General features: G+C 53.3%; 1 protein-coding gene across 1 annotated transcript; it reads left to right on the top strand.

Annotated features, from left to right (window-relative positions):
• The first annotated feature begins 4727 nt into the window (after nucleotides 1-4727).
• Nucleotides 4728-8112, top strand: Dlx2 (distal-less homeobox 2). The gene is made up of 3 exons (XM_034495848.2): nucleotides 4728-5493; nucleotides 5906-6090; nucleotides 6632-8112. The coding sequence occupies exons 1-3, from the start codon at nucleotides 5085-5087 to the stop codon at nucleotides 7034-7036; spliced, it is 999 nt and encodes a 332-aa protein (XP_034351739.1). The 5' UTR covers nucleotides 4728-5084; the 3' UTR covers nucleotides 7037-8112.
• Nucleotides 8113-10972: the final 2860 nt, after the last annotated feature.

The following is a 10972-nucleotide window of genomic DNA, read 5'->3' as shown; positions in this document are numbered from 1 at the left end:
TGGTCGGTTGGTTGGCTGGATCATCCAGGCCCAAGAGTGGGGCTGCAGCTGTGCGTGCCTGGAGCAGGACACTGCAAGGAGGGGGGAGGGGGGCTAGAGCAGGAGTGAGTGCCAAGATGCTTGTGGAAAGGATTGTTTTCTTTCCAGCTGGAGCTCTGGCCTCCTGGAGAGCACTCCTCTCCTCTCCCTGTGTGTGCTACAGGAACTGAAGGAGCACCTGGGAGAGAAAAGTAGCGTTCCATCAGCGCTAACCTGATGGCACCTGGCCTGGGCACCAGGATGGGACAGCTGTTAGCCATGGAGATTTCGTGTTTCTCCTGCTCACTGATAGTCAGGGTGCTCACAGAACCTAGAGGGAGGAGGGGCCCCGGCTCAGTGCCGCCCTAACAGGCTGCCGGCAACCGGCTGGGGAAACGGATGGTTATTGGGTCTGAAAGTTCTAGCAACATGCTGAACCGGCTACCCAGCTCTGTGGGAAGAGTAAGGGCTTTCTGCTTGGAGTGCCTTGGAAAGAGGAGAGCAAAGGGATTCCTGTCATTCTCTAAAGGGACAATGTCCTTGAAGCTCAGCCTGGCCACCGCTTTCTCCTCCTTGCCTCCGGCCTTCTTTGAACTCTTCTGTTTGGAATCTTCCCACGTGACCTGAGATAGGTCCATTGGAGCCCCGAGGGGAAAAAAAATCTTGGGGTTACAGAGTGTACAAGGTGTGTTCCACCTTGGAGGTATTAATGTTCCTTCTACAGCACCCTACCAGATAAGACAAGGATTCTGTGCAGTCTTCATTCCTCAGGCCACAAATCCAGTCCCTAAGCAAAAAGCACCCTTGCATGGACCAAATCTGAACTCTACCTTTTGTCCTTGTCATAAGCAAGAGACCTGGGACTATGCTTTGTTTCCCTGTCTGCAAATTCTATACCCATTCTATGGATTCCTCACAGCTAAGATGGATGGTAAAGGGGTTGGAAGAAGCTAGAGCCAGTGAGTGACCAATGGCTACATTTTAGGATACATTCTAGCAATTGCCTTCTCCACTGGACTGTAAGCCACTGGACCTTAGTAATCCCCAGATCTGTTCTATGTTATAACAGGAAGTGCCATAGTGAGATAGGGAACAGTAAAGAGCCTTGAACTCAGGGACCACTTAAGGCTGTGAAAAGAGAGGCAAAGATGCTTCCTGGGGAGCAATGAGGGAAGCACAGACCACGGGAAACCCACCCACTTAGCTGGACTAACCAAGCTCAACCCTTGAAAGAGTGTACATTGTGACCTCTTGCTGAGCCCAGGAAGGAAAAAATAAAACACAAATGTGAGTTTCAAGAATACAGGCTCTGGAGTCTGTCCACATGAGGGCTTAGGGATGGGACACCGTTTGGTTCCCTGGGTTCTTCAAGGCTGCCTTAGGGCCTCACTGGGAGAACCAGAGTTAAAGACACTACCAAGAACTTTCTGGGGTAGCCTTGTGACTGTGATAGAGAAGCCAGCATGAGACAGGCAGGACTGGAGGTTCTCCAGAGACAAATCCCTGCCCTTTCCCCACAGCTTTAAGTTCTAGGACAAAGCTCAAAAGATTTAGAAATTGCAGGTCTCCAGAGCTACTTCTGTAGGGATGGTAGGCCTGAGACACACACACACACACACACACACACACACACACACACACACCCTAAGCATCACTTCTGGGACCAGCAGCAAGGAAAGATTCACCCTAGGACCCTGGCCAGAGAGTAGGTAGTCAAACTAGCCTTGGAATGTGCAGGCCAACTCGGCAGCCCTTGGGGAGGGGCAGGGGGAGGGGTGCCTTCTTTCCCAGATCACACCTCTCAGCTCAGTGCAGGACACCCAGTAGACAAGCAGAGGCAAAGCCCTGAGCCAAGAGAAGTCTAGGGAATCTGGGCCAGCAGGGAGGGGGGAACCCTAAGTGAACCAGCACTCTCCAGCTTGGAGCCTCTGGAAATCCTGGGTGTTTGAGGCTTACCCTAAACACCACTGGGATTTGTGCTGCAGCAACAGAGAAGGCAGCTGGCTGACAGCTGGGGTTGGATGAAGCACCTGATGCAAAAGAAGTTTTCTTCAATGTAAGAGCCTCAGTGTTCATCACTACAAAGGGAATGGGTGGATCAAGCCAGGCGCCTCAAGCTACAGCCCAAGAAACAGGCTCCATACTGAGATGTGTTGAAACACACAAAGTCTGCATGGAGACACCTAACCTTCCTCTACTAGGTCCAAGCAGACCAAAAGGACTCTGGGGTTGGGAATAACAACTGAAGGGAAAGAGCATGCACCAAGGCAGAGGGGCAAACTAGCCTCATTCAGGAGCCAGTTCCCTCCAAGTTCATCCCAACTCCCTCTTGAGGCCTCTTCTGTCTGAGGAGAGCAGAGTGGCTCTCCTCAGAACTGGGGATCAAAGTATAAAATATCAATCAATATTGTAAGGGTACCTCACTTTAGAGAAATCCCGTTGGCTATTTTTTTTTACAAAGCTATCAGATAATTTGGGAGAACTTAGATTTGGGGGTTGAGGGGGGGTGAGGTGGCTCATGCCTCTAATCCCAGCACTCACAGAACTCAGATGTAGACTGGAGGATGGTTGTGATTTTGAGGCCAGGTCAGTCTACACAACAAGTTCCAGACTACCCAGCACGGTGTCCTGAGATCCTGCCTCAAGAAAACAAAATAAATAAATGAAACAGGGTGTAGATTTGTGTCTGGTTCATCAGTACACTTCAAGCCTAAGCTTTTTCCAGAAAGACAACTATAGGTAGGTATCTTTCTTTCTCCTTCCAGCTCTCCTCCTCTCTAGTCTCAGAGCTGCTTCTACTCCCCATACCCTCGGGGCACTTGTCTTGTGTCCAAGATGAAAGGGGACTCAAGTCCTATATATTCCAGATTGATGCTGTTTTACCAATCTCACCTGACTTTACACTGTTTCTAGGGACTGGGAAAGAAATGAAATACAGAAAGCTTTTCACTACCAGTAAGCTTGAGTGGCAACGAAGGGGCAGAGAAAGGACAATTACATTTTTAATTTTGATTCTCAAGGAATTGATTTCATTTATTAGGGCAAAACAGTTACCGGTGTGGTGTCAGAGCACTGGGACTTGAAATCGAGTCGCTAAAAGGCAATCTGGATTTAAAACCGTGAGATACCGTTGACGCACACAAAAGCGGCAGGGAGCGGTTTAAAGTCAATACGGTAGGGAGGCTCTGGTCTGGTGCAGGCGAGTCCCACCCGGGAGCGTTTCTAATAAAGTTCATTCTTCCCCATTCTCCAGGCCTTTCTTAGCCAAGTGGCTGAGAACTAAATCCAGGCAGACTGGAAGGCGCATTACCTGCCTCTTTATTCCGCTGTGTGAATGTTGGAGTTTTAATTACACACTTGCTTTTTCTGGGGAAGACCAAAGATCGTATTTTTTAAAGTATCAACTTGTTTTCCATTAGGCAGTTGTTGTAACAAGTTCTTTCAGTGACATGTTATGTCTTTAGGAAGGGATGCTTCAGATGGCGCGCACCAGCACAATTTTGTGGCTTTTAATTACTATTTTGTTCTTTTGGGGGGTTTCAGAGGCTGGCGCCTGGGCGTGATTAGACTGTCTACCAAGCCTGTAACAACCTCGTACACTGTCCACCAGGTGGCGCCACAAAGCAGGCGTTACCACAGAATCTTCATACTCATCCATCACCGCGCGAGTCCATATACATCACCTTTCTTCTAAAAATTCCAGACACCAAAGAGCGGAACTCATCATTTGGGCTTTTAAAAAAAAGAAAAAGAAAAAACCCTAGAGAAAGAGAAATTACAACAGCTGAGTAAGATCCTAAAACACGAAAATGTAAAATAAAGTACACGAAATAAAACTTTTTATATTTATTGTTCATATCAAGAAAACATGCTGAGATAATGAATCTTGATAAATTTCTAATATTATTTCAGTATCTTTTTTTCATTTCCCTTTTCGTAAAAACACCAGTGGATTCAAACGACTTTGAAGACTATCTAGTCTGGCCTACCTTTCCCAAAGAGGAAACCTCAGAATCAGTTCCCAGCCAGTGGCTCAGATGTGCGTCATTACTCGAGGCCTTTATGTGTATGAGGAAAAGTGATTTCAAATACATTATTAGTAATAATACCTTTGGGCTTATAGAGCTCTTCTCTCAAGCAACAAGGAAAAACGTTAAATATTATCCAATTAATTGTCATAATATCTCTGTGGGTAGGTTGGGAAGCATATGTTATTATACGCGGTTTATGGATAATTTAAATCAATTGACCGTCAGGTGCAAGAGTGGCTGACAAGAGTAAGTGCCAGCCAGGCACCTCGAGGAAAAGTGTCTGGAGAAAAAGGAGACAGAGCTGCCTTGGCCCTCTGCCTGGCTTTATTCTATTAAGACGACCTTAAACAAGAGATGTAAATACTTAGACTTGACTCTTGCAAGCAAAGTGGGAGACCCCACTTCTTTCCCGGAGACCAGACACCTTCCATCCTGCTACGGGTCATCCTGCACCCCGTCCAGCTCCAGGCGGGTACCCACTTTCTGCAGTGGTTGTACACGCACCCACTGCGGCCGCCTTGCCCGCCACGTGACACGCGGGTCCCCCCGGCCGCCGGGTCGCGGACTCCCGGCGCCCCGCGGCCCATTCCTTCTGATTGGCTGTTGCTAGGTGACGTTGCCTGCGGTCACGTGACAAGTGTTAAATGCCCACCCTGCAGGAGCCTGCCCCGCAGACAATCGTAAAGCTGCTCGGGGGTCGCTCACCTGCTCCCGCCTCCTGGAGCCCCTACCGGGCCTGACCGCTCTTGCCCCCTCCATTGCCCGCCCCCCGCCCGAGCCGGGTCAGCAGCCGAGAGGTCCGTGAGGCCAGGGAAGGATGCGGCCAGCAGCTGCGGTCCCGAGCCACGCACGGTGATCGCCTCCTCCAGGGGAGGAGGCGCCTAGACCGTAGCCTCATTTCTTGTTTTCCTCTCCCTCCCCCACCTCCCCGTAATTACATTGGCTGCTGGAAGAGACCTGGAGAGATAGACAGAGGAGGCGCCTCGCATCCCCCTCTCGCCCGCCACCCGTGCTCTTTTCCTGTCCCGGGTCAGGATGACTGGAGTCTTTGACAGTCTGGTGGCTGATATGCACTCGACCCAGATTACCGCCTCCAGCACGTACCACCAGCACCAGCAGCCGCCGAGCGGTGCCGGCGCGGGCCCTGGCGGCAGCAGCAACAGCAGCAGCAGCAACAGCAGCCTGCACAAGCCCCAGGAGTCGCCAACCCTCCCGGTGTCCACAGCCACCGACAGCAGCTACTACACCAACCAGCAACACCCGGCGGGCGGTGGCGGCGGGGGGGCCTCGCCCTACGCGCACATGGGCTCCTACCAGTACCACGCCAGCGGCCTCAACAACGTCTCCTACTCCGCCAAAAGCAGCTACGACCTGGGCTACACCGCCGCATACACCTCCTACGCGCCCTACGGAACCAGTTCGTCCCCGGTCAACAACGAGCCCGGTAAGCATAACTAGCATCTAGAGTGCCCAAGTCGGCCTGGCCACGGGGAGGAACCCGATGAGCATGGGGGAGGACAGTCCGGAGCTCTAGCACTCTGTGCATCTCTTGCTCCTGCCCTGAACTCTGCCCAATCTCCAACTGCGCGCGAATCCCAGTTTCTGTTTCTCCACGCTCAAAAGGACAGAGCCAGTGGGCTGTTGGGCCAGTTGGCATCGCTTTGCTGCCCGCCTCTTCTTTCTCCCTTGCACAGGTCACCCCGGTCCCTTGCAGGGTTCGGTGGCCAGGCCAGTCTCCGCGTGCTGAAGTTATAAAGGCCTTCTCCAGGCTCTGGCCAAGTTCCTAAAGGCCTTAGCTCCGAACTTTAGGACCGCGGGGTTGGACAGTGGGTGCTCACCGTTCATTTTCGTTGCAGACAAGGAAGACCTTGAGCCTGAAATCCGAATAGTGAACGGGAAGCCAAAGAAAGTCCGGAAACCGCGCACCATCTACTCCAGTTTCCAGCTGGCGGCCCTTCAGCGACGCTTCCAGAAGACCCAGTATCTCGCCCTGCCTGAGCGAGCCGAGCTGGCGGCGTCCCTGGGCCTCACCCAAACTCAGGTGAGCAAGGTGGGGGATGACCTGCTTTAGCTAGGAGGCGGGCGCGTTCGGAATAACATTTTCAAAAGTATATTTTCATCTGTGCTTTTTTTTTTTCCCGGGCCACGTTAACTTCCAGGCCCAACGGCGAGAGAGAGAGAGAGAGAGAGAGAGAGAGAGAGAGAGAGAGAGAGAGAGAGAGAGAGAGAGAGAGAGAGAGAGAGAGAGAGAGAGAGAGAATTTTTTCAAAGAGGGCCGCCGCGTGGGAGGAAAGAAAATGACCCGGGTGGACAGAAATCTGACACTACAACGCCTTTCCACTCGCTGCTGCTAAAGCGGGTGGCATAACACTGGCTACCTGACCCGACACCACACTACACAGAGCCTCGGTCACGTAGTTAGAGCTCATTAATTAGCGTTTTGAGATTTCCCCCAATGTAGCCAGAAGCAGCGGGGCCCAGAGGCCAGTCAAGTGCTCCGCTCACCGGCGGGTCTCCACTCCGCCAGTCTCCTGCCCAGGTTCCTGCACTAAAGCTCGGGGGATTTTCCTCTTTTTTTAAAGGTCAAAATCTGGTTCCAGAACCGCCGATCCAAGTTCAAGAAGATGTGGAAAAGCGGCGAGATCCCCACAGAGCAGCACCCCGGAGCCAGCGCTTCCCCACCATGTGCCTCCCCGCCGGTCTCGGCGCCAGCATCCTGGGACTTCGGCGCGCCGCAACGGATGGCGGGCGGCGGCCCGGGTAGCGGAGGCAGCGGCGCGGGCAGCTCCGGCTCCAGCCCGAGCAGCGCCGCCTCGGCTTTTCTGGGAAACTACCCGTGGTATCACCAGGCTTCGGGCTCCGCTTCACACCTGCAGGCCACGGCTCCACTTCTGCATCCTTCGCAGACTCCGCAGGCGCACCACCACCACCATCATCACCACCACGCAGGCGGGGGCGCCCCGGTGAGCGCGGGGACAATTTTCTAACCTCGAGCGGACAGCGCCAGAGACTTGAGAACTGAGATACCGTGTTCTTCAGCACGCGTCCCGTAGCTAGAGGCTGGAACCTACCAGCCCGTGACCGCCACTCAGCCGTATTGGAAGTGGCGACCAGGGGTGGCCGGTCGCGAGGCCACTCCTCGCACTGCCACGGAGCAGCCTCGGGAACAAGGAGGCCTCGTGGGATCCTCTAGTGCCAAGCCCGGCGTCCCTGGCCTCAATTCCGACCTGAGCCCCGGCCACTTTTAGGCCATCCTCGGACTTGTCGCCCCTTCCCAGCCCCCTCAGCGTGATCCTCAGGGTCCTTGGTCTCTCCAGATCCTAAGCTGGGTCAGGCACAGGGACGCCTTCCTTGCCCTCGAGGCTTCCCGGCTCTCAGAGGCCCCTTTATCCTCTCTTTCCCCAGGCCTCAGCTCCAGTCCGCTTCGGTTATTGACCTCCCGGGTCCTACCCTACCCTATCATGTACCCCCTAGACCCCTGGGATCCCGCCGGGTTTTTTTCCCCTGTTGGGGTCTCAGGGGGAGAATTTCCAGCTCTCCCAATTCCTCCCGCCTCCCGCCTCCCGCTTTCCCCAGGAACACTCCCGTAGCTCCTCATCCATCACCAGTGGAGTTTTTTTATTTTTATTTTTTTAAAAGTTTAGGTGCCTTTGCGGATGACCTCATTTTGATGTTAAAAAAAACTGATTTTTTTAATATGTGGACGCTGCAAAAAATGTGTTTAAATTATCTTTTTTAAGATGAATTAAGGACTATTAGCCCGAACTTCGATGCAGAGTTTGTAAATAAGGGTGTCTGTGCAGATTTTCCCACATTTATTTGTATAAAATTTCTCATCTTTTCAGACTTTTTTGTAAACCGCCCCCCCAGTTGTAAAAACTGCGACGTAGCAGTGACCTCAGCAGACCCTATGTTTCCCCCTTTGAAAATTTTTCTCAGTTAAATTAAGCTACTGATTTGAATTTGTTTTTATCTTGTCCTAAAGTCTTTGTTCTTGAAATGCAAGGTATTTGGGGGTTATTTATTATGAAAGCAACATACTCTTAATGTTGATTTTACAATATGAAGAGATTATTTAAAATAAATTATTGTTTTCATTGGAGTGTGTGCTTTTTCCTTGGTGCCAGGGTTCCCTCGGCTCAGACATTGAGCGGATTCCTCCCCGGAATCCGATGAACAAAACTGCACATTTGCACCTTTCTGAGGCTGCAATGGCCATGAGATGCACACAATCCGGGAGGGGTACTCCGGCCTCGGTGAAGGGTTCAGCTCCTCCCCCACGCCGGAGTCCGCGAGCGGTTCTTCAGCCTAAGGCGGCGTGACTCACTCAGCGCCGGGCGGCTCCAGCCTCCGCCCGCCTGGTCCCTCTGGCGCCGGCGCCACCGCCCCGCGCCTGGGCGGTCTCCGCCGCCACCGCGTCCGTGGTGCTGGCCAGGCAGTGCACCCGAGCTGCCGCGGGCAACCAAACGTCCAGGACCTAAGCTCTGCAACAGTCTGGGATCATACTCGTACAATGGTCCCTCCCTCCATCTGCCCCGGAGGCCAGTTGATCCCAGAACTCAGTGAGTCACTCTCGTGAAGCACGGTTGGCTGCTTTGGAATGCTGGGCAACCCCAGAACGCTGTACTATGCTAGTACACACACACACACACACACACACACACACACACACACACACACACACACACACTTTCAAACACACCCAGGCACACACTCCCGTTACACATGCTGACACAAACATGAAAATGCAGTCACAACAGCAGGCAGAGATGGACGCACATTGCTGCTGTAGAATGGTGCACATAGCACCTCACACTCTTCAAGAGGGAAGGTCCAGGCATCACTGAACCTTGCTTCCCACTACAGGCCTCACATGACCAGTTCTTAGCGTCGGAAACGACCCTACTTTTTGGCATTCCCTACAAGTCTTAACTAAAAGCCTGTTTCACTGAAAGCGCTGGAGTCTGTTGTTGGAGGCTTCCCCCCACCCCCGGCATCAAGCACTGACTATGTGACCTTGGGCAACCCTGTTAGCCTCTCTGTGTTGCAGTTTGCAGATCTCTGCGATAGGAGAAATAATAACAGCTATGGCTCAGAATAGTGAGCAACTTAATGAACCCCTAATGAGGCAATGATGTAACAACGCCAGGCATGTGATAAGCCCTAGATAAGTTTTGGCTATTTCGTATTTACAATTACTGTTTTATCGCAATGCTCCAAATCGGCGGAGGGGCGCCTTACTCTTGAAGACCGATATTGCTAAGAGACCTTTCTAATTTCGACTGCAGTGGAAAAGTTAGGGATGGGGAGGCTCTGGTCCTTTTCTACAGGCGGCTGGAGCTTCTGCCATTCCCTCCAAGGGATCAGCCCGCACTGGAGAGGAAGTTGGGCACAGACCAGAAAACTCTGCTTGCTAAACGCAGGTCTCCTCTACTTTAGTTTGTGCGGGTCATCCATGTATCTTCAACTCGTATTTGAATGGAAGGGCACAAACAACAAACAACCATAAATTGGAGGTGACTTTCTGGACTTAAAGTGAATACTGTTTTCTGATCAAATTGATGTTGGGCTTGCTCAGAGTGATCCAGGATGGTCTCTGAAAATGAAGGGGTTGCACAATTCAAAGTGGCCTGGACTTTTAGAACTTCCCTATGCAACTACTGCCTACCAACCCCCCACCTCAACCCCCTACACTCCCTCACTTCCAAATTCTACTTTGTGTGTGTGTGTGTGTGTGTGTGTGTGTGTGTGTGTGTGTGTGTGTGTGTGTGTGCGATCCCCTGCCCGCCAATAGCTAGTACCGGCCTTTCTCCTAAGGTTATGCCCTCCCCTCCTTTGCGCTCACTCCCCTCCCCGGCTCCTGAAACCAGCCGGGAAAGACGGGGCAGTAAATTGGCTGGTGTCGAGGATCTGCAGCAGACAAGATGATTAAGAGGCCTACGCCGGAGCGCCCCGGGCAGGGAATGTCAGCCCAAGTTGGAATCACGCAACAGGCCTTGGCATGAGCCGAGCCTGGGAGCCCGGAGGGCGGGCGGCCCCTCTCCGGGGTGGGCCAAGGCCCCACAGACTCGGCGGAGTCACCGAACCTGGCACTCGGCGGCGGCGGGGTCGTACAGGGCCACGACGCGCCTTTCCCCGGCAGTGGGCAAAGGAGGGTGCAGGAACCAGGGGAAAGGGGGAAGGGGGCGTTCCCGCCAACAAGAAGGGCCAAAGAGGTCGCTGAGATGCACCCGCGCTCTAGACGTGAGGGGGCGGGGAGGAGGAGGGGTGGGCTAGGGAGAGAAACAAAGCCGGGCTCCAAGGGGTGGGGGCCGGCTCCAGCCCCGCCGGGGGCGACGCGTTGGCAAGCCTTTCTCACAGTCTCCAGCCCGCCCGGAGACGCCAAGCCCTGTGATCAGCCCGCCGCCGCGCAGACACGCTCCCTCCCCCCCACCCCTCCGCACTAACTTGCGCTCCCCAAAGTAGGGATGAAAAATGGAAATGGGAAGCAGCGATTTCGGCTCCCTACACTGGGAAACCAGCCGCGCTCGGAGCACACATAAATCTTCATTGTAATCCCCTTCCATTTACTCGCGTAAAATATCAGGCCAAAGACAGGATATGACAAGCGCAGGGAAGCGGGGGCGGGGTGGGACCTAAGGGGTGCCGGGCCTTCTCTGCTCCACAGGCCTGAGGGGGGCTCTTCGCATTCCCATACTCCGGCAAAAGCGAGGGCACTGAATTCTGTAGTGCCAGCTGCAGGTCTCCCCGAGATCCTGAGCCTTCCGGCTCCACTCCCAAGCCAGCGCTGCTCTAGTCTTTGCACAGAAACCCCTCCGGCTGCCCAGAATTCCAGGCTCCCGGGTTGAGGAGGCCAAACGGAGAGCGTAGGTATCGCAGGTCTCATCAACCCAGATGCAATATATGGGACCGGTTAGAAGTCT

This window comes from Arvicanthis niloticus, chromosome 2 (assembly GCF_011762505.2).
Source record: "Arvicanthis niloticus isolate mArvNil1 chromosome 2, mArvNil1.pat.X, whole genome shotgun sequence".
Lineage (NCBI taxonomy): Eukaryota > Metazoa > Chordata > Mammalia > Rodentia > Muridae > Arvicanthis > Arvicanthis niloticus.
This window is presented reverse-complemented; position numbering and strand designations above follow the sequence as displayed.

Excerpts from the sequence above, each read along its gene's own strand:
- Dlx2 (XM_034495848.2), top strand. The coding sequence starts at position 5,085 with ATGACTGGAGTCTTTGACAGTCTGGTGGCTGATATGCACTCGACCCAG. Across the intron at positions 5,494-5,905 it reads CCCGGTCAACAACGAGCCCG|ACAAGGAAGACCTTGAGCCT; the intron begins GTAAGCATAACT and ends TTTTCGTTGCAG. Across the intron at positions 6,091-6,631 it reads TGGGCCTCACCCAAACTCAG|GTCAAAATCTGGTTCCAGAA; the intron begins GTGAGCAAGGTG and ends CTTTTTTTAAAG.